The 26,097-nt window shown below is 47.6% G+C and overlaps 2 protein-coding genes across 5 annotated transcripts in view; one reads left to right on the forward strand and one right to left on the reverse strand.

The window, feature by feature from the left end:
- Positions 1-24,573, reverse strand: part of LOC138748211 (transmembrane protease serine 6) — a 38,448-nt gene extending 13,875 nt beyond the window's left edge. Inside the window, exons 1-12 of one of the 2 annotated variants that reach the window (XM_069908008.1) lie at positions 24,037-24,573; positions 22,194-22,296; positions 17,072-17,214; positions 15,653-15,720; positions 12,386-12,546; positions 10,636-10,677; positions 7,563-7,767; positions 5,503-5,639; positions 3,767-3,879; positions 2,943-3,052; positions 2,081-2,223; positions 443-541 (exon numbers count right to left, since the gene is read on the reverse strand). In XM_069908008.1, coding sequence (XP_069764109.1) covers positions 443-541; positions 2,081-2,223; positions 2,943-3,052; positions 3,767-3,879; positions 5,503-5,639; positions 7,563-7,767; positions 10,636-10,677; positions 12,386-12,546; positions 15,653-15,720; positions 17,072-17,214; positions 22,194-22,296; positions 24,037-24,075 — 1,363 coding nt within the window. In that variant the 5' untranslated portion in view covers positions 24,076-24,573. Of the gene's footprint in view, positions 1-442; positions 542-2,080; positions 2,224-2,942; positions 3,053-3,766; positions 3,880-5,502; positions 5,640-7,562; positions 7,768-10,635; positions 10,678-12,385; positions 12,547-15,652; positions 15,721-17,071; positions 17,215-22,193; positions 22,300-24,036 lie in introns of both variants that reach the window. The other variant, XM_069908007.1, reaches the window with a different exon arrangement.
- LOC138748214 (BTB/POZ domain-containing protein KCTD5-like) overlaps positions 1-26,097 on the forward strand; it is a 139,924-nt gene that overhangs the window by 43,683 nt on the left and 70,144 nt on the right. The window contains exon 6 of one of the 3 annotated variants that reach the window (XM_069908023.1): positions 18,475-18,980. The exons of 1 other annotated variant lie outside the window; for it this stretch is intronic. In XM_069908023.1, coding sequence (XP_069764124.1) covers positions 18,475-18,486 — 12 coding nt within the window. In that variant the 3' untranslated portion in view covers positions 18,487-18,980. Of the gene's footprint in view, positions 1-11,259; positions 12,068-18,474; positions 18,981-26,097 lie in introns of those variants that run through there. One more of the 3 variants, XM_069908020.1, reaches the window with a different exon arrangement.

The raw sequence follows: 26,097 nt of genomic DNA on the forward strand, positions 1-26,097 counted from the left end.
GGATGGAGAGAAGGAAAGAAAGGGCGAGGGAGTATAGACCAGCAGGCAAAGGGTCTTAATTGGACACGGATAGGAGGAGAGCAAGGAGGAAAAGTGAGGATTGATTGGGGTGCAGGGTGTCTGGCTCTGTGAATGCAGAGCTGGGGGGAAGGAAAAAGAGGGAAAAGGAAAGAGAGAGGGACAGAGCCAGCGGAAAGGAGACATGGGGATAGCTGGAGGTAATGGAGAAGTCGGTGTTAATGGTGTCTGGTTGGAGGGTGCCCAGATGGAAGATGGGATGTTTTCCTAGTCTGGTCATGGTCTCAGTCTGGCAGTGCATGAGACCATGGACAGAGATGTCAGCAAGGGAATTGAAATGTGTTTTGAACAGGACACCGAGTATAAAACTGGCGTTGCACAAACCCCTTTTGTTAGAGGTGGAAGGTGTTTTTTTTTAAATTACCGCAATTTTTCTCGTCCACTTTGTTGCTGCAGTCTTTCAGACCATCACATTCTGGGACGCACAGTCCCGACACAGAACACAGGATACCATCAGGGCAGGCTGCAACACAGGGGGAGGAACAGAAATGGCAAGCTATAGCTTTACAAACCTACACAGGGTCACAGTGTCTCTTGTCGGTGAACTCGTCTATGAATCCTGGAGCTCCACATATTCAAATTCATTATATACAGATACAGCCCAACAAAACTCACATCCCACTTTTAGTATTCCATATGCCATCTGTGCTCTGTGATGAGTAAGGGATGGCTTAAAGTGGGACGTGGTTTTCAAACCACCTAATTTACTCGGAATGGGAATGGTTTCATAACTCCAAAGAAATGGACCAATGACCATTTTTCTCCAGCAAAAGACTTCCGTAACAATTGGGTCTAGAGCAGCGATTCGCAACCTTTCCTTCCTACCCACATCCTACCTTAAGCAATCCCTTACTCATCACAGAGCCCTGATTGTGATAACTTAAAGTGGGATGTGGGTGGAAAGAACAAGGTTGAGAACCACTGATTTACATGGTTACAGGATACTGTTGGTCACTCATCAATTTGAGTGACATGATTCGCGTAGTGGTTAGTGCAAATCACTAACCAGCAACCTGGGGTTCATTACAGAAATGAAGGGGTTAGGTAATGAGAAGAGGCCTGGATGAGAGGGGATCTAATAGAAACATATAAACTTAGGAAAGGAATAGATAAGATTTAGGAAAGTTGAGATGAGAACTCGGGAACACTACAAATACACAGACGTTCTGGTGGAACTCAGCAGGTCCTGCAGCATCTGTAGGAGGCAAAGATATATAACCAGTATTTTGGCCTTGAGTCCTTCTTCAAGGTATGGGGCCTTGCTCTTCGCAAGGGATTACTTTCAGGTGGTATGTAAGTGGTGGGGAGGAAAAAGGTCGAGAACCACTGGTGTAGGGGAAGTGGCCTCAAGATTTGGGGGAGAAATTTTATGGAGTTATGGAGATACTGCTTCTTCCAAAGAGGAGTGAATCTGTGGAATTTTCTGCCCAAGGAAGCAATTGAGGTTGTCTCATTAAATGCATTTAAGGCACAGTGAAAAGCTGTTACCTGATATTCAAGCAGCCAGCAAATAAATCATGGAAAATAAATAGGTAAAAAAAATGTGAAAGTTTAAAATTGGTGCACCAACAATCACTCAACCTGAAATCTCGAGCAACTGGAAAATTCACTTATCCGCGATCTATTAATCTTCGTAGGTGCCAGATACCGGTTTTTTTTTACTGTACATAAATTTTTTAAGAACAGGAAACTAAGGGTTCTGGGGAACAGGCAGGTAGGAGGAACTGAGCCCAGAGTCAGATCAGCTGTGGAGCATGGTTGACAGGCCAGATGGCCAACTCCTGCTCCTGTTTCCTACGTTCTTCCATTTCACTGCCTGATTGGGAACCAACTCCCTTGTTCCCCACCCCCCCCTCATTCCTGATCGATAGGTCAGTCCCATGGGTGAAGTCCCTGCAGGAATCTTGAGACAACCTGCTGGCGAAACCAACATCCCAGCGAAGACCAGGATGCTGGTCCTCATCCCGAATCATCATCCGTCCCTTTGCCTCGCTGGACTTACGATTGGACTGGTTGAAGAGGCTGTAGTGGAACTGGATGCCAGGTCCAGTCAGGGTCACTTCAGAGCTGAAGGTCACCTTTGTGGTTAGAGCCAGAGCGAAGATTCTCTGTGCATACGGCTGCAGCACCCTCCATCCGCACAGCCTTGGGAGAGAGAAGAAGCAGAGAGGAGGTGACATCAACCCTCAAGAGCAAAATGAGGCCATTCAACCCATCATTTGAATCATGGCTGATGCACTTTTCCTCTCAACCCCATTAACCAGACCTCTCCCCATAATTCTTTAAATTTTTAAAGAAGTCTAGACCTACAACACGGTTGCAGGTTATTTCAGCCCATACCACCCAATTAACCGACAACCTGTGGTACATTTTGAATGGTGGGTGGAAACTGGAGCCCCCGGAGGAAACCCATGCAGACACAGGGAGAATGTGCAAAGTTCTGGCAGACATTTGAACCCCAGGCCCAATCACTGGTGTTGTATCAGTGTTGCACTAACCTCTACACCTACCCTGCCCCCTTTGCTTTCAATGCACCCATCGATGATCTCCACAGCCGTCTGTGGCAACAAATTCCATAGATTCACTGCCGTCTGAGGGTGAAGTTTTCCTTCATCTCTGTTCTAAAGGGACATCATTTTGTTCTGAGGCCATGCCCTCTGGTCCAAAACTCTCCCACCACTGGAAGCATCTTCCCCACGTCCAGCCCTTTCAATGGTAGGACAGGTTTCAGCCTAGCAGAACGAGGAGGCAGGCTGGGAATGAGAAGGGGTCGGAAGGTCAGGAAGAGGAAGGGGATAGGGAGGATGAAGAGGAACCACCACGGAGAAAGAAAGCCAAGGCACTCAAAGAAGGCACCAACTTACTTTTGGTTTTGTATGGTCCACTGGCCTTGGAAACAGGGATACGTGAACGATGGCGTGTCCAGTTCGTAACCATCAAACCACAGAGTGATACCATAGTCAAGGGAGGGCACCTGTGGGTGAAATGGTGAAGAGGTGAATGTGTTCCTGACCCTTCACTGCGACTGTTCACAAATGAGTAAAATGCAGGCTGTGGGTGGGGGGGTGGGGTGGTGGCTGTCAGGGAGCTGGGATGGTGACACCCTGGACCCACAAAGTTCATCATAGCAAGGGCGCGGAGTGGTAGAGGTGGGTGCTTGTTCCTCGAACACTGCCGCTTAAGAGCTCAGCGGGAATTTCCATTCTGTTTTCCCAGAGGCACTGATTGTTGGAGTGTGTGGTCTTACCAGACCATGTCTCCATTGGCCAATTTAATATTGTGTCGGAGGTTCGGATCTGGGAGTTGAGGCTGCTGATGGTTTGGAGGGGACTCTGGCTGAAGGGGCTACAGGAGCGCTGGAGGCAAATGCATGGACACTCAGTGACTCTCTTTTGCTTCTCCTTCTCTGACTGTAAGGGGAATTTCAGGCAATTTTTGCTGATGGTGAATTTGTCTCATTATTCTCAATGAGAATAAAAGAATCTTGAATCATTTTGAATTTTATTTGGTGGAGGGGGGAAGAGCTGGGGGAAAGCAGACAGAGGTTAGGTGATGGTGGGGTGTCTAACAGAAACTGGAGAAGTCGGTATTAATGCCATCCATTTGGAGGGTGCCCCGACGGAATGTGAGTCATTGTTCCTCTAACTACAATCGCAGCATCCGCAGACTTTCGCGTTTTGCTACTTACAGTGAAGTACCAGGTGCAGTGTGCATTCGGGGGGTAGTAACTGGGCAAGTACGGTGTGCCCCCACTGCCTTGTATACCCCACTCTTCTCTCAAGGTGATGTTAGCAGAGCAGTCTGAAACAAAAGCACGAAGGATTTAAGATGCGGCTCTGTTGATTGCACTGGATAGGATGAGAGTAGATGTACAAGGAGGAAGCTGGGCCTGAGTTAGAAGGAGAGACTGGATAGGCTGGAGCTGTTTTCTCTGGAGGGGGGTGACCTTACAAAAGTTTACAAAATCAGGGGAATGGACAAGGGAGATAGTCATCGTCTTTTTCCCCCACCACCAAGGGAGTCTAAAACAGGTTTAAGGTACAAGGGAAAGATTTTTCAGAGTGGGTACAGTAAAACCCCTGGTATCTGTCACCTATGGGGATTGGTAGATGCCGGATGAGTGTATTTTCTGGTTGCTTGAGACTTACAGTAATACATCTGCATTAAGAATAAACAATTTAAAAGACAAAAGTACATTACTGCACTTATACTGAACAAACTTCACTTGCATGAATTTATAAACCTTAAAGCATTTTACTTTATTTTCAGTCACATTCTTTGAAAACATTTAACTGTCGCTGCATCTGCAGGTTCCTCCCCCTCCATGGAGCTGCCCAAAAGACGAACAATAACTTCATCGATAATTAACCCCCCCTCCCTCCCCCAAGTTTACAGATAAGCCTCTGACCGGGACAACTCTTACTAAACAGGGATAAGGAGACACTTTAAGAGAGTCGCCCCAACGGCAAGTGGCTTCAACCAGCTCTTCATCCCGGGCAACGCCATCGCTGTTTCACACAACTCTATTCAAACAGTTGCTACGAGCAAAGCCCGACCGAGGCACTACACTGGCTGAATATTGGCTCCCATCTTCACTAAGGGTTGATGTGTTACTTCAGAGAACATTTGGTTTTACAATTTTAACCTATTATTTTATTCTTTTTTAATTTTAAAAATATTTATTTTCCTCAACATTTTTTTAGGTTGCTTCAATTCCAGATACCAGGGGTTTTTACTGTATATGGAACAACTTGGCAAAGAAAATGGGAAAGATGTGTATTAATTACAACGTTGAAGAATATTTAGACTGACACATGGATAGGAAAGTAACAACACAGAAATGCTGGAGCAATTCTTGCAGCCTGCGCAGGAAGTAAATTTATATTATCAACGTTTCGGGCCTTGAAGAAGGGCTCAGGCCTGAAACATCATTAATATCTTTACCTCCTATGGACACTGTGAGACCCACTGAGTTCCTTCAGCATTTCTGAGATTTTACAGCAGACTTTTGTGTTTCACTCCATGGGTAGCCAAAGTACATACTCATGGGCTGAAATAGCCTGTCACTCTGCTAAATTAAAAATTAAAAGGTTGGACATCCCTGGTTGAGAGGGATATGGGCCGAACAGAGACTCACTTAGTTAAGAATTGGGCCAGTATAGATAAATTGGGCTGAATGGCCTATTTCCACACAGTACCGGCATAACCATAAAATGATCCGAGTTCTCCTGGTCCTGAACAGGACCAAAACAGCGAACAATTACCGCCCAAAGGATACCTCTTGGCCTGCCACCTCCTGCAGAATCATTGCTTCTTCCTTGCCTGGCTGGGTGAGGGGGTGGGGGGGGTGGCAGCTATGGGCACAGAGTGGTGGAACCTGGCTCACGGACGAGAGTGCTCACTGATGGGTGCTAGCTTCCTTACCGAGGATTGGCAGGGCCTGAGCGGAGAGCTTGAAGGTGTCGAGGCTGCTGTACTGCCCCTCTTTCCAGATGACTGACATGACACTGCCAGACGACAGGACCTCCACCACTGGTTCTTGCCAGTTGCATTTGTACAAGCTGCGTTGAGAGAAACAACAGAGCTTTTGAAATGAGCAAAGGCAATGTGAGGCCCTTCAGCCCTTCCTGTTCTGCCCACCAATGTCTCACTTTTTTCAGTCTCATCCGCCTGTTGATCAGCTGGTTGAGGGTGTCACAACAACAACACAATGACAGCAAAACAACGGAACTGATTGTGGGCTTCAGGAGGATGTAATTAGGAGACCACAAACCAGAATCAGGGGTCACAGTTTAAGGATAAGGGGGAAGTCTTTTAGGACTGAGATGAGAAAAGAAAATTCTCTCATTGAGTGGTGAATCTGTGGAATTCTTTGTCAAAGGAAGTAGTTGAAGCCAGTTTTTTATCTATATTTAAGAGGGAGTTAAATTTTGCCCCTTGTGACTAAGGGGATCGGGGGTATGGGGAGAAGGCAGGTACTGGGTACTGAGTAGATGATCATCTATGATCAAAATGAATGGTGGCATAGGCTTGAAGGGCCAAATGGCCTACTCCTGCACCTATTTTCTATGTTTCTATGAAAGAGCTATCAGGGCCACAAGACTCGCACCTCCAGGTTCAGGAACAGCTGAACAGCTGCTACCCCTCCACCATCAGACTCCTCAACGACAAACTCATTCAGGGACTTTTCGTCTCTTACATTTTGTTGATTATTTTCTCTCTCTCTCTCTCTCTCTCTGCATTGCAGTCAGTTTGCTTACATTTCTTTATTTGATTTTTATGTGTATGTTGCGCACATTTTTTTTTTGCACAACCAATAAGTGGTAAATCTGTTTCGCCCACAGGGCGAAATCTCAGGGTTGTACGAGATGTCTGAAACCTGAAATCTGAATCTGAACCTAGAGATGCTGGATTTCAGTCACTTGTACCTTCTCCCTGAAGGTAGCAGTGAGAAGAGGCTGTGACTAGGATGATGTTGGCGCTCTTCTTGAGGCAGCACAGGGATGGCTGTGATGGATGAGAGGTCACAGCCTGTGTGGTGGACCTGGCTGTTTTTGTTACCTTCTGTGTTCCTGGGCACTTGTATTGTTGTCGCGGCCATGTATATGCCTTCATTGGGAGCGGTGCTGGCCGCTGCTGATGATGTAAGCGATGTGACGCGCGGCGGGGTGGGGGGGGGGGTAATAGCGCGCATGTGTTGGTGTGTTATACTCTCCTCAGAGGAGGAGAGTGAGAGCGTCAGGGTCACCCGTGTGGCCGTGAGAAAATGAGAAAGTCAGAGGGGATTAGCTGGGTGGTGTTTGGGGAGTTGAAGAGTGCGATGCGGTGTCGAATGAATTAAAAAAGGAAAGGGTGTGGCTGAAAGAAACGAGTGAGGGCATTCTTTATTTATTTGTGGCAAATCAGTGCCGTTACAAAGTTTCTGACCCTCCATCCCATCAATGTAGACAAGTGAACAATTCCTTGGCCTCCAAGTAGCGGGAATTCCAGCGTGCGGGAATACGGGATGGAGCGTCCGGATGACCAGGTGGCATCCCACAAGAGACCAGATCAAAGCCATGGAATGAAAACCTAGCAAGGGGTGACTGAATAGACCTTCAGATCATTGATAGAGGTAGAGAATTAAATCCTGCTGGATATGCTCGAATGCAAGCCAGTAACGAAGTACACATGATCTGACAATGCACTGCCTATAAGGAGCTTGTATGTTCTCCCTGCATCTGCATGGGTTTCCTCCCACATGCTGAAGATACATAGGGTTAATTGGTCACATTGGGTGTATTTTGGCAGCCCAGGCTGGTGGGCTAGAGGACCCTGCTGTGTCTTTCAAAAAAAATGATAGTCACTAGAGAAACACAAAAGTTGCAGTCGCTGAAATCTTGAGCAAAGAACTGGCAGAGGGCAATTAGGGATGGGCAATAAATGCTGGCAAGGCTGCTGGCCACCACGCCCCGAGGGTGAATGAATGATTCAAGTTGACTCACGATGTCAGGAGTGCCTTGTCGTTACCCGTGACCTCGTTGTAGATCAAGATGCGGTCCCTGCAGTAATCCTGGACCCACTCGAGTCGCAGCTTCAGGAGGTGACCAGCAGGCCCCTGCATGTGCCAGAAGCAGCTCTTGAACTTGGAGTCAGGGGCCCTCAGCCTGGTGCCCTGGGTGGTGCTGACGAACACGTAATTGTGGCACTCTGGAAGCAAAGAGAGAAGGAATGGTCGCGAGGGGAAGAGGCCATGTGGATGAAGCACGCACAATATAGGATCATAGGACATAGAATGAGGGGAAGCATGATTGGTGTAGCGGTTGGCACAACGCCTTTACAGTGCCAGCGATTGGGACCGGGGTTCGAATCCCGCACTGTCTAAGGATGTTCCCTGATGTCAACGTGGGTTTTCCCCAGGGCTCCGGTTTCCTCCCACCATTTGAAATGTACCAGGGGATGTAGGTTAATTGGGCAGCATGGACTTATGGGATGAAATGGCCTGTTACCGTGCTGTATGTCTAAATTTTTTAACTAGAGCATAGAACACTACAGAACAGTACAGACCCCTCGGCCCTTGATGTTGTGCTAACCCATATATTCCAAGCAAGAAAAAGTATAAAACCCTCTCTATCCCGCAACCCTCTATTTTTATTTCATCCATGAGCCTGTCTAAGAGTCTCTTAAATGCCCCCAATGTTTCAGCCTCTACCACCATCCCTGGCAAGGCATTCCGGCCCCCACAACTTTCCACATAAAAGACTTGACCCTGGTGTCTCCCCTAAATTTCCCTCCCTTCACTTTGTAGGCTTTCCAGCCTGTGTCACTGTTCAATGAGGTCACGTCTGCTCATCGGACCGCACAGCGAGTAAACGGTCGTTTGGCCCCACTTGCCCTGCGCTGACCCACCCACACTGGTCCCACTGGTTTCTTTGTGGCCACGCTATCCTTCAAGGTCGAGGTTATGGGGTACCTCGAGGTGCACCACAAGATAGACCTTTAAAGGAAAATCATGCCTGACAAACTGATTGCAATTTTTTGAAGAGATTACAAATAGGATCAGCAGTGTATCTACGGAAAACAGCGCTCTGGCAGGAACGGCCAACCTTTTACATTCTATGCGTAAAAATAAATGGCAACACGGAGGTCTCGCGAGAGTGGGCCTCAGTGGCTGCCATGTTGTACTTGGCTTCGTCCTTTTAATGAGTTGTGAGCGAAGGTGGATGAAGTGGGGAAAGAAAGAGGTGTGTGTTCTTTGTACGTCTGCGGGGGCACCGGTGGGGAGGGTGGAATCGGACTTGGCCTAGGCCTAATCATGCCTCCTTCAATGCACCACTTCTAGTCATTGGGCAAGGAGTGGGGACCACCGGGGGCCCAGGATGGCGAAGGCAACCACTGGGAGCAGAAACTGTTCAGTGGCGCCCAGGGCACGTGCCATACCTGCCATACCCTAGATACGCCCCTGCGTGGGATAGATAGGGGAGATGCAGTGGATGTTGTGTATGTGGATTTTCAAATGCCCTGGACAAGGTGCCACACATGAGGCTGTTGAACAGAGACTGTGGAATTGAAGGAAGGATACTAACGTGGGTATAGCACTGGCCGGTCATCAGGAAACAAAGATTCTGGTTGGCTACCAGTGGTGTCCCACAGGGGTCGGAGTTGGGACCGCTTTTTTTAATGGTGTACGTAAATGATTTGGATTATGGAATAGGTGGCTTTATGGCTAAATTTGCAGATGATAGGTGGTAGGGGAGGTGGTGCTGAGGACACGGAAAGGCTACAGAGAGACTTGAGAATGGACGAAGATGTGGCAGATGAAATACAATGTTGGAAACTGTATGGTCATGCACTTTGGTCGAAGAAATAGATGGTAAGATTGTTATTTAGATGGGGGAGAATTCAAAACTCTGAGGTGCAAAGGGACTTGGGAGTCCCCGTGCAGGATACTCTAAAGGTTAACCTTCAGGTTGAGTCAGTGGTGAAGAAGGCGAATGCAATTTTGGCATTCATTTCTATAGGATATAAGAATATTTCTATAGGATATATGTTGAGACTCTAAAAAGCACTGGTGAGACCTCACTTGCAGAACTGTGTGCAGTTTTGGGCACCTTTTATTTGAAAAAGGATATGCTGACATTGTAGAGGGGTTAGAGAAGATTTACTCAAATAATTCCTGGAATGAAGGAGTTAGCATATGAGGAACATATGTTGTCTCTTGGACTGTACATTTGGAATGCAGAAAGGCCTGGACAGAGTAGATGAGGTAAGGTTGTTTCCCATGGGAGGGGAGTCCAGGACAAGAGGGCACAACTTCAGGATAAAAAGGTGTCAATTTAAAACAGAGATGCGGAGAAATTTCTTTGTCCAGAGGGCCATGAATCTGTGAACTTGTTGCCATAGGTGGCTGTGGAAGTGAGGTCGTTGGGTGTATTTAAGGCAGAGATTGACAGATATTTGATTAGTCAGGGTATTAAGGCTTACGGGGAGAGAGCCAGGGAATGAGGCTGAGTGGGAGGACTTGTGATCTTGTGAAACCAGTCCTTGGCAAACTCTTCACTCATCTTGAAAGACTTTGTCCGAATGAGCTAAGATGGCCAGCTTGCCACCTTAGGGTTCAGAGACAAGGCAACACACCCTGGCAGGTCTTACAGCATTAAACACATTGAATCATTCAGATATGAAAACTAGAAAATCCCAAAGGATTTTCCAACTTTGCCCTATCCTCATGGAGTGGGGAAAAGACACAGCCAATTGGATTTTGGTTAAACAGTTAATCTTAAATCAGGGATTTTTTTTTGGTCTGCAGAAAAAGAACCTCAGCGTTGTGTGGTGTCATGTATGTACTCCGACAATAAATCTGAAATCATTTTTTTTTGATAACCAAAGGTTGGGGAGTGTGTGAAGGTGGGTTAACGAACAGATTAGAAGGGTTGAATGGCCTCCACCTCCAATCCTCAAACGTCAGGGCTTCCGAGAGAGGGCCAGTGTGGTCGCTGAGTCAGGGCAACTGTGGACTGGAAAGGAGGCGTTGAATACCTGACCTCAGACCAGCTCACACATCCCCGCCATCCTTACCTGCTGCAGACGCCAGGGTGTTCAGGTCATTCTTTGACACATCTGCCAGAGCAATAAGATGTAAAGTTAGTGGTGTTTAAGGAAAGTGAAGGACTTCAGGCTTGAAACGCTACTTACTTCCCACGCCTGACCTGCTGAGTTTCTCCAGCATGTTGGAGGCCTGCTGTTTGTACAGGTCTGTGGTACAACTACAAAGGGCCACAGTTTCAGCTCCTCTGCCTTTGTACAGTTGTCTTAGATCTGTTTTAAGGTTGTAACTGAATAATAACCAACCATGTGCTCAATTTTGTAATATGAATAACATGAAAATGTTAACTTGAATAATGTTAAATGAATAAACACAGAATAGTTGAGCACAGCACAGGCCCTTTGGCCCACAATGTTGTCCTGACCCATATAAATCTGCTCCACAATCTAACCTTTTCCTCCCTCACAGCCCATAACCCTGTTGTTTTCTGACATCCATATCCCATTTTAAGAGTCTTTTAAATATCGCTATTGTATGAACCTCCACTAACCCCTCCACCCTGGCAATGCATTTCAGGCACCCTCCACTCTCTATAAAAAAATGACCTTTGACATCACCCCGCCCCACCCAAAACTTTCCTCCTCTCACCTCTACAGGTGGACCGTGGAGAACATTCCGGCTGGTTGCATCACTGCCTGATACAGAGGCACCAATACTCAGGACGAGAATAAACTCCAGAGGGTTATTAACTCGGCCTGGAACATCACAAGCTCCAGAGTTCACTCCATTGAGGACATCGACATGAGGCGGTATCTTAAAAAAGTTGCCTCTATCCTCAAAGACTCCCTACCACCCAGGCCGTGTCCTCTTCACTCTGCTACCATCGGGGAAAAAGTACAGGAGCCTAAAGACGAGCACTCAGCGGCACAAGGACAGCTTCTTCCCCGCTGACATCAGATTCCTGAATAATCAATGAACTAAAGGCACTGCCTTACTTTTTGTGCACTATTTTTTTAATAGTAATGTTGTAAGATGGTTATAACAGGAATGTTTACACTGTGACGCTGCTGTAAAACACCGAATTTCATGACTTGTTCATGACAATGAATTCTGATTCTGAAATGGATGTCCTCTGGTATTGACTGTTGCAGCCCTGGGGGAAAGTGCCGGCTGACCACTCTCTTTGCGTAAATATTGCTCTGAACATTTATCTGCCTCAGTATATTTTGAAAGCACAGTTAGCCTCACGGTTAGTGCAACGCTATCACTGCGCCTGTGACCCAGGTTCAAATCTGCGGTCTGTAAAGAGTCTGCACGTTTTTCACGTGTCTGCATGGGATTTCCGCAGGCTCTCTGGTTTCGTCCCACCCTCCAAAAAGGCACAGGGTTTGTAGGTTAGTTGGGCAGTGTGGCTCGTGGGCCGGAAGGGTCTGTTATCGTGCTGTATCACAAAATGTAATGAGTTAAATTAAGTGGCACAATAAAGCAATAGCAGCTCTGTGCAGTTGGCATCTGGGGGGGGGGGGGGTGGATTTATAAAGGGTGAAACAAGCAGAGTCACAAGGAGCCATTTAGTTTCTTTTTAATCGCCCACAACTGACGCTAGTCGTGCAATGATTATCGCCTGAAGAACCTCCAATCCGTGGCTTTGTTAATATTAGCTAAGTGCAGGGAGGGTTAGGGTAAGAGTTGGGGTCAGGTCAGATTAATTTCTTCTGCCCCCCCCCAACCCCACCCTCTCAAATACCCACCCCTTTCTTGAGGAAGCTCAGAGCAACTCACTTGTTATCTCAGTCGATTCTGGATGTATCTGGTAGACTGTCAATTCGGGAGACTCAAAGTGTTTGTTGACCAATGTCTTGACCAAGTCGGTGTTGAGATTTTTTTGATTGTTCATTGCCACTTGAAAATCCATCCAGAAATAGGTCATCAGGCTCCCCTTCCTGTTGAAATATGAAGAGCTTATTATTGTGCGGAAGGTGGGGGGGGGGGGGGAGGGGAGTGTTGGTGGTGGGGAAGGGATTGGTTGTTGGGGGAACGGCACAACGTTGGACAAAAGGTTTCTCTTCCACTATGGATTCCTTCCAAAGCAGGGAACCACTGAGATCTCCCAACAAGGACAGTTAGTCAGATGATACGTCCCACAGAAAAGCCTTCAGGTGACATCTGGACAACGAGGTGTTCGGCAGATGACAAGGAGCTTTGTCAGAAGACAAAGGAGAATGGCAGGAAAAGTGGGTTTGTGAGAATCCAGGCGGAAAGAACAGAAGGGAGATATCTTACAGATCTGTGGGCCGTATGATGCTCCAGAGATGGCGAGAGGCGACTTCATGGAGAAGTTTGGGTGGCACGGCAGCGCAGCGGTTAGTGCTGCTGCCTCGCAGCTCCAGGGACCTGAGGTAAAGCCTGACCTTGGCTTCAGTCCACGTGGAGCCTCTATGGTCACCGATGGGACAGCAGAGAAGGGTGCCAGGGTTGGGTGCATCCAACCCCCATCCTGCCCTTAACGAGGACACATCCCATCACAGCCCAAAGGGCAGTAGAGCTGGGGAACCTTGGACTGCTTCCAAGTGCCTGCCTTTTGCCATAAATGTGGCTTCCTATCCACCACCATCAACTCAGCCCTCACCCGCGTCTCCTCCATTTTCTGTTCATCTGCTCTGGCCCCCCTCTGCTCACAGATGTAACAAACAGAGGATTTCCCCTTTGTCCTCACCTACCACCCCACCACATTATCCTCCATAATTTCCACCACCTACAACAGGATCCCACCACCAGACATATCCCCTCTACTCCCCTCTCTGGCTTCCCCACAAATGTCCCCGTGGCCATAAGAAGTGTCACTCTTATGCCCATACCTGCTCCCTCACCACCATTTGGGGTCCCAAACAGTCCTTTCAAGTGAAGCAACACTTCACTCGTGTATCCGCGAGTGAGATCTCCTGCATCCGGTGCTCCCCTTGTGGTCTCCTCTATGTCAGAGAGACTGGGCACAGACTGGGAGATTGTTACGCTGAGCACCTTCGCTCTGTCCGCACCAGTGACAGGGATCTCCCAGTGGGCAACCATTTCAATTCTGCGCCCCACTCCCATCCTCCCATGTCTGTCCGTGGCCTCATGTACTATCCCACCAAGACCTTAAATTGGAGGAATAAAACTTGATTTTCCACCTTGGCACTCTGGAACTGGATGGCATTGACATCAACTTCGCCGGTTTCTGCTAGCCCACTCTCTGTTCTCCCTCCCTTCCCTTTCCCTCTGTCTTCTTTTCCTTAGTTCTGCACCCATTTCCTCTCTATTCACAGAACCATCCGCCCTCCCCCTTATCCTGCTGTGCCCTCTCTCCTTTATCCACCTATTAACTCCTGCCTGTGGGACTGTGCTCCTCCCCTGTCCCTCCCCCCACCCCCCACCATTTTGTTCGGGCACCTGCCGACATTTTCCACATCTCGATGAATGGGTCAAGCCTGAAATGTTACTAATGTATCTTCATCATTGCAATATAAAGGACTCTGTCTGACCTGCTAAATTTCTCCAGCATCGCGTTTTTACTTCAACCACGGTGTCTGTAGACTTTCATGTTCTACTGCTCCAACAAACAAAGCCTGCATTTATACAGTGCCTTAATGTAGCAAAATCCTCCAGGGTGCTTTATTGGGGAGATATTAGTGGGAATTCATTCACCGAGGCCTCTCATCTTGTATCACCTGTGTCAGGTCCTGCTGAATGGACCTCACTGGATGTACAATCGTGAAACCATAAGGTTTATGCCCAAGGTGGCAGTATCTGTGCTGGGCAGCGCATCATGAGAGGTTGCAGACTCTAGGGGAGTAGCAAACTGGCACAGAAGGAAAAGCCTGAGAGATAACCCAACAGGATGGCACCACGGCAATGGACCAGTGAGGGGCTCAGCGGCTGATGGACCTACACAGGCTGTGGGCTGCTGGAGACCAGCTCATGGGAACCAGGCATGCTAGAGGGTGCTGAGGGCAAGAAGGGCTCCCAAAGGGTGCTGAAGGCTTCCTGATTGTGTCGGAAATTTGGATCTGGAGCTCAGTTTGCTGATGAATTGAACAGAGTGCAGCTGCAAGGGCTGTGGGAACGCTGGAGGTGAATCCACAGACACTCGGTGTCTGAGAGTACTCCAGTTTGCTTCTCTTTCTCTTATTGTTGGGGGCACTGGGCGATTCTTTGTTTGCCTCATGGGAGAAAAAAATTGACATTTATCATGTGCATTAGATTTTTTGTGCAATTATGTGACAATAAATTCTGATTTATTTTTTCTCAGAAGGCAACCTTTTATTCCTGGAATGAACCAACTCTCTAATGCAAGCATATCTCCCTGGGGGCAGTTCTCCAGTTGAAGTCTCATCTGCGCCCAGTAAGAAAGGGTTATCATTTGAGGAGCGTTTGGCAGCTCTTGGCCTGTATAGGAATTGAGGAGAATGAGAGGCAAATCTTATAGAAAAATATCGAATATTGGCAGGCGTGGACCGAGTAGATGTAGAAAGGTTGTTTCCCATGGTGAGAGAGTCTAGGACAAGAGGATTGAAGGGCGTCCGTTTAGAATGGAGATACATAGGAATTTCTTCAGCCAGAGGGCGATGGATCTGTGGAATGTGATGCCACAGGCGGTTGTGGAGGCCAGGTCATTGGGTGTATTTAAAGCAGAGATTGAGAGGTTCTTGATTAACCAGGGCATCAAAGGTTATGGGGAGAATGCCGGGCAGTAGGAAAATTAATCAGATCATGATTAAATGGCGGGGCAGACCCGATGGGCTGAATTTCTGCCCCTGTGTCTTCTTTTTTAATGGTTTAAGCCTATAAGAAGACTTTCCGCCTGTCATGTAACCCTCCTGTGGAATCACTCCCAGCCTGGATGCTGCACAACCGAGCCAAATCCTCTCCTTCAGGAGATGTTTGAAAATGTACGAAAATCAGACCATTTCTGTTGCTCTGCGATACGTGTGACTGACGGAAATGGACCACATTTTGGATTCAGCCCAAGATCTCAAACACTAGAAGCGTTGAAAATCAAAGCATTCTTACCCAAATGTGAAGACCACTGATTTATTGTAATACGATTTAAGGTCTGAAGAGGAAAAAGCTTCTTTGATCTAAAGAAAAGAAAATTTGCATCTTAATTCGTCTGTTTTGACACTTTGCAATTCCAGAATGGATGTGAATAATTACAGGACAGAGATTTAAGGCTTGCAAAAGGATTGGAGGAAAATAATTTCCCCTTCAAAAGTGAGAGGGTGGAGTGGCGGCGGCATCAGACTGGAGTGGGGTGGTGTCGGCGTCAGAGCGGAATGGGGAGAGGGGGGTGGTGTTGGCGTTGGACCAGAGTGGGTGGGCGGGGGATCTGGTGTCGGTGAGGTTGGACTAGAGTGGGGGGTGGGGGGGGGGTGTGTGGTGGTGATGACGTCAGACCAGAGACGGGAAAAAGGCAGTTTCCCCTGCAGCACCCCTATGCTGTATCTTGGCTGTATTGAGGTTACAAAGGGTTTTACTGTATCTTGGCTGTATCTAGGTTACCAGGGGTTTTATTGTTAAGGTTCCATTATTGTTACTTAATACTACATTTAGAATAACGTACACTTTGCCCAGTGCCCCTCACAGAAACCTACAGCACCTGGTATTCCGGGGCGGTCTCCCCTCCAAGTATTGACTGTGTCTGCTTAGCTTCCGAGATCAGACAATCCCAGCTTTTAGAGAGGCAGAGAGATGTATCTTGGCTGTATCTAGGTAACCAGTAGTTTTACTCTATCTAGGTTACAGGTAAATAAAATGGGAGTAGGAATGATGGGATTCTGTGTTAACATTCAAGAAAAATTTGGACATGTACATGAATGAGAAGGTGCAAGTCAGTGGAACAAGGAAGAAGATGTACATGAATGGGAGGGATATGGTGCTGGTGGAGGTCAGCGGGAATAGGCAGAAAAATAGTTTGGGACAGACTAGTAGGGCCGAAGGGCCTTTTCTGTGAAGTAGTGTTCTATGCGATTATTATGTATAATGTTGTGGTGAATGTCTGCCAAGCTGCCTGTCTCCCCTCTGGCTAGCCTTGCTGTACTAACATTGGCTGTACATTATCTCTACTGTTAAGGACACTCCCTTTGGATATAACTGTATATGCATCTATTGTCTTTCATTAATGTACCATGAGTTTCTGCTAATAAAAGCCATGATTATTATTTGACCACATCGTCTTTGTCTACTTCATCAACTGGCACTTCAAATGTAAAATCAGTGTGGACCGTGATCCGGAGATAAACGCTTGGTTGTAGTGTATATGTACAGTCGGATGATTATAAACTTTAACGAGTGCACAGGCACATGTCCTCATTGAGCTGTATGACTAATTAGGAGGAGTATCCTAACTGCTGGATGTCCTGTACAGCCCTAACATTACCCTGCAAGGGAGAGAAGGCAAATAATCTGTTGGGAAGATCAGTCAATGCCCACCTTCTTATTGATATTCTTGGCTTGGCTTCGAAACTCCGGAGACTCTTTATTTTGATAATCGCTATTAAAGTCTTTGTTCAGTATGCACAAGCTTCCCACGTAATGGACTCCAACCTTAAGGGTGTTGTTTTTGGGCTTGTCATCTGAGGAGGAGAGAAGAGATCATTGGTGGGACTAGGTCTGAACTCCTGACCTGGCCAAAGCTGTCTGCGGTGGACTTGGGGTCCCGAGCCTCTGCCCTTGGCAGAGGGTTTCTGCTGCAGGAGGTCCCCCACACAGTGGAGTGCTGAAGGGTGATAACATTCAAGGGGTTTGGATCGAGAATAGGTGGGAGCTGGTGGATAAGGGAGGGATGGCACACCAGCAAGCGGGAGAGGGGTAGGGGAGATGGCTCTGTGAATGGAGAGGGAATTGGGTGGAGAGCTGGAGAAAAGAGAGGGGGAACAGAGAGTAGGTGAGTAGAAATCAGAGAAGTCAATGTTAGTGGCCACTGGGAGATCCCTATCACTGATGCAGACAGAGCAAAGGTCTGAGAGAAGTGATCTCCCAGTGGCCAACCATTTCAGTCCTGGGCCCCACTCCCTGCTCACATGTCTGTTCATGACCTCATGTACTATCCCACCCATAAATTGGAGAAACAGCACTTGATTTTACATCTGGCTACTCTCCAACCAGGTGCTTGACCTGCTGAGTTTCTCCAGCATTGTGCTTTTCCTTCTCAACTCTGGGAGAAATGGGTGAACCTGTGATCACCCGGCACCAGAAATGTTAGCTAAAACAGGAGCATGCCTGAGTAAAAAGGTGGGGGTAAAAGGGGAGGAGGAGAGGCGAGGAGGGAGGAAGGGGGAGGTGGAGGGGCACTGCCTAATAGGTAAGAGGTAATAGGTGGATTCAGATGGGAGAGTAGAAGAGATAGGGTCAGAGGGCAGAAGGTAGCTCTCTGAAGGGAAGGACTGGAGGGAAGGAGACAGAGTAGGGACTCAGGGAAGGGGGTGAATCGAAGATGCTAATAATGCCATCTGGTTGGAGACTAGCAAGATGGATTATAAGGTGTTGTTCCTCCAATTTGAGGATGGTCTCGATTTGGCAGTACACAAGGACATGGACAGACACGTCGATGTGGTGATAGGGCGTGGAATTAAAATTCTGGTGTTTACCTGCTTTTCCAGATTCCTGATAAAAGGCTCAGGCCCGAAACATCAGCTGCCTTTGACCTCCTATGGATGATGTGTGACCTGCTGAGTTTCTCTGGAATTTTTGTGTATTGTTAATGGACAAGAGAATAGATTGGAAGCCATTCTCATCGCAGGCTGTACAGCTCCGGGCCACAACACATTTGTGTGGGGTGGGTGGGAGGGCACGGATTGAAATCATACAATATTTTTTCTGTTTTTTTTATGTAGTTGGTCAAATAGAAATACAGAATCACAGTGCGGTATGGCTGCTGCACAGAAATGGATCGGAGGTCAATCCACATGAACATAATAGTGGAGAGAGGGTCATTGAACTTTCCCTCCCTCCCCCATCGACGTAATCTACTGGGATTATTTTCAGAAGAGGATGTGCAAAATCATTGAGTGCCCCTTCCACCCCGCACACAGCATCTTTCGACTAATCCTGTCGGGGAAGAGATACAGGAGGATCAGAGCCAGCACCACCAGGCTGAGGAACAGCTCCTTCCCACGGGCAGTGAGAACGCTGAACGACCAAAGAAACTGCCCACAGTAACCCTCTGAGACTCTCCTATCCACGAAACAATATTTAGTTATTTATTTGTATGTATGAATACTTGTCCTACATATGTATTTTTTGTTTGCATGTGTATTAAGTCTGGTCCCGTATCTGCGTATTTTGCACTGAGGACCGGAGAATGCTGTTTCGTCGGGTTATACTTGTGCAATCGGATGACAATAAACTGGACTTGACTTGAGAAGAAATAACTAAACTTGATTGCTTCACGTGGAAGGTGGGGGGGTGCGGGGGTGTCATAAACTTTGAGCAGAGTCCTAAGGGGCAAAATTTAAAAAAATGAGAATTGCTGGTGTAGACAGACATGGACCAAATGCAAGCGATCGAGATGAGCTCAGGTTATTGTGGTGCACTGTTAGTCAGAATCAGACACACACAAGGTAAAGACTGTACAACAGGCTTTAATCCACAGAGACTTCCACAGAGCCAGACTGGCTGTAGTTTCAGTAGCTCTGAGTGAACTTCTGGAGGCCGTCGCAGGCTTTTATCCCGGAGGGTGATTGACACCCGACCGGGTGGGGCTTCATCCCTTCAGGCCGTCTGATTGACAGCCAGCCAGGTGTTGTCCTGTCCCCCTTACACTCCTGCAGGTACAGAGGTTGCCCCATGCAATATGCCGGTGGTGTTCCACCATAGTCATCATCTTGGTCAGAATGGATGAGCTGGGGTGAAGCATCTGTTTCCGTGCAGTCTCTACGGCCGACTCTGGGGATTCGATGACTGCGGCCGGATGAAGGGCCTTTTTCTGCGACATGCTGCTGCTTTCGAAGGACGCATGAGTATAAAACTGAGCTCCAGTGGCGACCTCTGTCGCTGTTGCAGAGATGCGAATGTCCCACTGGAGCCCAGGCCCCGACTCCCAGGCAACAGGAGAGGCAGGGAACCACATTAGTCCTCCTGCGGGATGTTGGAACTCTCGGTTACCATGGTGACAATGACACTGAATGGGCCTTTGGCTGCACATTGGCAGAGTCTAATTCGAGCTCAATGAATCACACCTGCATCCTGGTCCCCGGGGGGGAGTTGAAAGACTTTGGTTTATGCTGCCTACCCCAGTAAACAAGGGCATCCAAAACAAATCAGTGTACCGTAGGTAACTCATAACAACATTTCGGCATTGTAACGGAACAGACATGGTGATGTGACCTCAAGTTTGTGTACATAATGCAACCTGATGCAATGGAGAAGGAAGTTCTCAGATAAATGGGGACTTGCATTTATATATCACCTTGCGGTCCACGCTCACGTAGAATGTGTGTTTTCCAAAGATGAACTCAGCTTGGAAAAACAAGAGAAACTATATGCAAGTGGACACAATCAAAGCAGAGCTCCAAATATGTAACAACTTCTCAGAAGAATGCCCAGCCAAGGAATAAACTCCTAACCTGTTTAATCTTTCTCTGCAGCTCAACTCCTGAAGACCCGGCAACATCCTAGTAAATCTTCTCTGCACACTTTTAATCTTACTGATATCCTTCCTGTAGTTCGGTGACCAGAACTGCACACAATGTTCCAAATTCAGTCTTATACAACTTCACCATAACATCCCAACTCTTGTGTTCAATACTTTAATTTATGAAGGCCAAGATGCCAAATGCCAAATTGGTAGAGGCAAGGACAATTACCACATATGGACAGCTATGTGGATCAAAGACAGCCATTCTCAACCTTTTTATGGCCTACCTTAGGACTCTAAATTTACAGGCCACCTTGTGAAGTATGGCCCCTGTTGAGTATGGCTGGCTCAGAAAGATATGGTCCAAAGGCAAGCAAATGGCACTAGCTCAGGGAGGCATGTTGACTGGCATGGGATAGTTGGGCTGAAGGGCCTGTTTCCATGCTGTAAAATTCCAGGATTCTATTTGCTGCATCACCATGTAGTACCGTTACTACTAGGAAATGGATCAGAGGTCAATCCACAGGACGATATGAGCAGGAAGATCGCTGGAGTCTCTCCCCATCCCCCCCATTGACGTGATCTATTGAGATAAGGCATGCAAGATCATTAAGGACCCCTTCCACATTGCACACAGTATCTTTCAGTTGCTCCTGTTGGGAAAGAAATACAGGAATATCAGAGCAGAACAGCTTCTTCCCACGAGCAGTGAGAATGGTGAACGACCAAAGGAACTGCTCATACTAACCAGCCGAGACTTTCATATTCCTGAAACAATATTTATATATTTGGATATATGAACATTTGTCCTGTATGTGCACTGTTTGTCTGCATGTGTGTTATGTCTGGTTGTGTGTCTGTGTGTTTTTGCACCGAGGACTGGAGAACGCTGTTTCATCAGGTTGTACTTGTGCAATCAGATGGCAATAAACTTGGCTTATGCCTTAGTTCCCCTATGCTCATCCAATGTCCCAGTTGGGATTATTAATGGCGCTGGCTTACCTTGTTGGCTTCTGGGCCAGAATCACTGCTCCACTGGTGTGGAGCAGCATGCAAGAGCCTCTCTCCTGAATGGGCAAGTTATCTTCATGACCTGGATATCCTTATTTGCCGAAGACAACCCCCTCCATCTTCTCCTCCGCTCTGACCTCTCTGTTCCAACAAGGCCCACTGCACGTGTGCATGAACACACTTCAAGTATGTGTACACAAACTGTGCATCTGCCTGCATGTGTGTGTGTGTGTGTGTGTTGGTGTGTGCGTGTGTGTTGGTGTGTGCGTGTGTGTTGGTGTGTGCGTGTGTGTTGGTGTGTGCGTGTGTTGGTGTGTGCGTGTGTTGGTGTGTGCGCGCGTGTTGGTGTGTGCGCGTGTGTTGGTGTGTGCGCGTGTGTTGGTGTGTGCGCGTGTGTTGGTGTGTGCGCGTGTGTTGGTGTGTGCGCGTGTGTTGGTGTGTGCAGAGATGTATATTATACCTCACATTTAATTGACAGGCCAATTTGACCCTACCAGTCTGTGCTGCCCAATTTAACCCACACAGACACAGGGAGAATGTACAAACTCCTTACAGACAGCATGGTCCAGTCCCATTCGCTGGGACTGTAAAGGCGTTGCGCTAACTGCTACTCCTAATCTATGTGCACACCTCGTTTGTGGACTTCCCTGAGCTTGTGTATTCATTCTCTGGTGCCTATATATCTCAGTGAGAGTGCACACAGCCAATGTGCGGAGCACAGCAGAGGTTCCCTCTTTCTCATCCCGTCCCAGGGTGTATATTGTTGTCCGTGGAGATTCTAAGAGAAGACCAGGGAATTGTGTGGACTCCAAACCATGTCACCATGAAAAGATCCACAGAACTTATCTCCAGGATAATTCTTTGATGATAAACAGCTGTTTCTGGTTAGCACAAGACCAGCTCTTAGTGCAGGTAGACTACCTAGACAGGAAGTAGATCATTTAGTACAGGATGTGGGTCACTTACACAGGAAATACCAGACAGCAGCAGCCACCATCAGAGCTCCCAGCAGAGTAGAGATGATCACGATTGCCCTCTTGGTCACGTTGGTAGCTGTTCTGTGAATTGCCTTCTGGAGGAGAAGGGATCAGCTGTCACTCAGGTACCTGGGTAACTTGGGGAACAATAAACACTGGGGTTCACGCAGGTTTGGATACACTGACATTGACTGGGTGCAGACATACTGATGGGATAGATGCTAGGGTGTATGTAAACTGGATTGGTCATGTGCTGGGGAACACACACACACACACACACACACACACACACACACACACACACACACACACACACACACACACACACACACACACACACACACACACACACACACACACACACACACACCCTATTCCCCAGGGCAGGTGTAGCAAGCACTAGAGGACATCTGTACAAAGTAGAGGGGAGGAAGGTTTAGGGGAGACATCAGGGGTGAGTTTTATACACAGAGAGTTTTGGGTGCGTGGAATGCCTTGCCAGGGGTGATAGTGGAGGCTGGAACAATAGGGTATTTAAAATACTTTTAAACAGGCACATAGATAAAAAGAATAGGGGACTATGAGGTAAGAAGGATTTAGTATTTTTATGTAGAGGGCCGAAGGGCCTGAACTGAGCTTCAGTGTTCTATGTATCGATCAAGGTGCACAGCAGAGGTTTAGTTTGATTTGCACATCATGTTCAGCCCAGGTATATGGGCCAAAAGGCCTGTTCCTTATGATTCTCTCCAGCAGTTTCGTGCCAAGAATGAAACTACCTTTTATTTACACTATTTAAAAAATAACGTATTTGAATTTCACTGTTGCCATGGTGAGATTTGAACCCAGACCTCAGAATCAATAGTCCACAATTCAGGCCGCCTGTACAATAACTTAACCATTTTGTCACTGTTGGCGGGTTCCAACAGTAATGACTTGTCTGGATACTTGGAGCAAACCCTTGCTCAATCAGCCAAAACTTCAGTGATCTTCAAACTCCTGGGTGTCAACAGGTCTGAAGATCTGTCCTGGGATCTCCATGTCGATGCAATTATGAAGAAGGCTCACCTGTGGCAAAACTTCATGAGGAGTTTGAGAAGATGTCACCAAAGATTCTTCAAGTGTACCATAGAGAGCATTCTGACCAGTTGCATCACTGTCTGGTACGGAGGTGTCCATATACAAGACAGGAAAAGACTCCAGAGAGTTGTGAACTCGGTCAGCACCATCTTCACTCCATCAAGGACATCTACTAGAGGTGGTGTCTTAAGAAAGTAGCCTCTATCCTCAATGACCCCTCACCACCAGGCTATGCCCTCTTCACACTACTGCTATCAGGAAAGAGGTATAGGTGCCTGAAGATGAACAATGTCCATGGCCTCTTGTACTATCCCACCAAGACCTCCCATAACAACATGATGGTTGGGGGAGGGGTAGAAGGAGGAGCACAATCGCACAGGCAGGAGGTAATAGGTGATAAGGGAGGGAGGGCACGGGAGCAAACGAGGGGGGGGGTGAAGAATGGAGAGGGAAGGGATGAGCTGGAGGAAAGAAGAGAGGGATGGGGAAGGGAGGGAGAATGGGGAATGGGCTAGCAGAAACTGATGTAAATGCCATCCAATTGGAGAGTGCCCAGGTGGAAAATCATGTTGTTCCTCCAGTTAATCGGTGGATTTACCTTATACTGGGAGCAGGTTTTAAAGCTCAGAGATGATGATCTCAGAAGGAGGGGGAAGCTAACTGCTTCCCCCCCCCAAGTGCTGAGGGGAGAAGCTGGCCATGAATCTGAGGGTCTGCAGGAGAGTGGGAGGAGCAATAGGCTCAGTATCACTTACAGTTTCCGCTCTGGGATTCCACTGGCTGCTTGGGTCCATGTCGATTGTGGCAGGTGGGATCTCGTATGGGACGTAGACACTTATGCTTGTGCCACTGGATCTTCCGGCGTGGAAAATAGATCTCCCAGTGCGAACACTAGATATCCTAGTACAGACAGTGGATCTCCCTGATCTTGCACTGGATCTACCAGATCACCCTGCCTTCTGCAGGACCTCGGTGCAGACACAGGATATCGTGGCATGGGCACTGGATCTCCTGGCACAGTCACTGGACCTCTTGCTGTAGACTCTGGATAACCAGGCACTGGCACTGGATCTTGTGCTAAGGACACAGAATCCCTGACCTTCCACTGGATCTCGCGATGCGGGCACTGGATTCGTCCGGTGCTCACCTGTCGGGATCTGCGGAGCAGAGAGACCTCGATAAGGCTTGTGGGGCAGACCAGGGTCCGGCCCCAGACAGCTGATCATACAGCTATCTGTATGTCTGGAGCAAGCCCTGAGAGCAAACGCAACACACAGCTGGCTCCCAAGCGAAGCCTGGAACAAAGAGCAGCTGTGCCTGGATTCTGCAGGGTCCTATCGCCCCACAGTTTGATCAGGGAGTGTCTCAGTGGAGGTGTTCACCACTCTCTGATAATTCAGTGGAGTGGCGGGCTGGTGGGGGTGGGGGGGGGAATCTCCTCTCTGCATATTCTTTTGAAAAGCAAAAAAACTCACAACATCTGAAGCTGGAAATCTGAAATTAAAGAGAAAATGCTGGAAATTTTCGGTAGGAGAATAATTCAGTTAAAGGGAAAAGTCCTGCAGATCCTGAGTTTAGAGGGTAACACACGGAAGGTAGAATTGAGCTGTGTTCCTTTAAGATGGAGATATCAAGCTCATCTCGACCACTTTCCTTTCTGTGTCACCCACCCTGAGCCTCTAGTTGTAATATTACACTCCACTCTTCAAGATTCCCTATTGTCATGTAATAGTACAGAACATGTAATATTACACAAAATTGCCTTCTGCCAGCTATAAGGCAGACAAAGTGCTGCCATGGGTGACATGGTTGGCATAGCAGTTTGCACAACGCCTTTACAGCACCAGCTCTCACAACTGGGGTTCGAATCCCGCGCTGTCTTTTAGAGGTTTGTACACTCCCCCATGTCTGAGTGGGTTTTCCTCAGGGGCTTTGGTTTCCTCCCGCCATTCGAAATGTACCAGGGTTAGACAATAGGCAATAAGTGCTGGAGTAGGCCAATTAGCCCATTGAGTCCACCACCATTTATCGGATCATGGCTGATCTTTCTCTTTCAATAACTAATACCAGTCTTATCCCCATAACCCTTGACTCACCTGCCCACAGAGCCTTATCCAACTCTCTCTTAAATCTATCCACAGAATCTGCCCCCACTACCCTCTGTGGCAATGCATTCCACAGATCCACAACTTTCTGGGTAAAAGAATTTCTCCTCATTTCTGTCTTAAATGGCTTTCTCTGTATTCTTAATATGCCCTCTAGTCCTTGTCTCTCTCATTATTGGGAACATGTTCTCTGATTTCACCCTGTCAAGTCATTTGATGATCCTAAATACCTCAATCTTATCTCCCCTCATCCTTCTAAACTCCATCGCATATAATCCAAGTCTTTCTAACCTATCCACATATGTCAATCCTGCCATCCTGGGAACTAAACTTGTAAATATGTGCTGCACTCCCTCTATAGCAAGTATGTCCTTTCTTAAATATGGGGACCAGAATTGGACACAATACTCCAGGTGAGGTCTCACCAGGGCCCTGTACAACTGTATTGGGTGTGAATTGGGTGGGTCAGACTCGTGGGCAAAAATAGCCTGTTACCGTGCTGAATGTCTAAATTAAATTTTTTTAAAAATTAGTGTCGGTCATCGTCCCTTGCAGTAGGAGAGAAAGAGCAGCAAAAGAGAGTCCCTTCAGAGACACCGAGTGTCTGTGGATTCGCCTCCAGCCCTTCCGCAGCCGCGCAGACTCCTGCTCGCTTCATCGTCTGCCTGAATTTTCCAGATCCAAATCTCAGCAGCCTCTCAAGTCCCGGTC

This window comes from Narcine bancroftii, chromosome 13 (genome assembly GCF_036971445.1).
Source record: "Narcine bancroftii isolate sNarBan1 chromosome 13, sNarBan1.hap1, whole genome shotgun sequence".
Classification (NCBI taxonomy): domain Eukaryota; kingdom Metazoa; phylum Chordata; class Chondrichthyes; order Torpediniformes; family Narcinidae; genus Narcine; species Narcine bancroftii.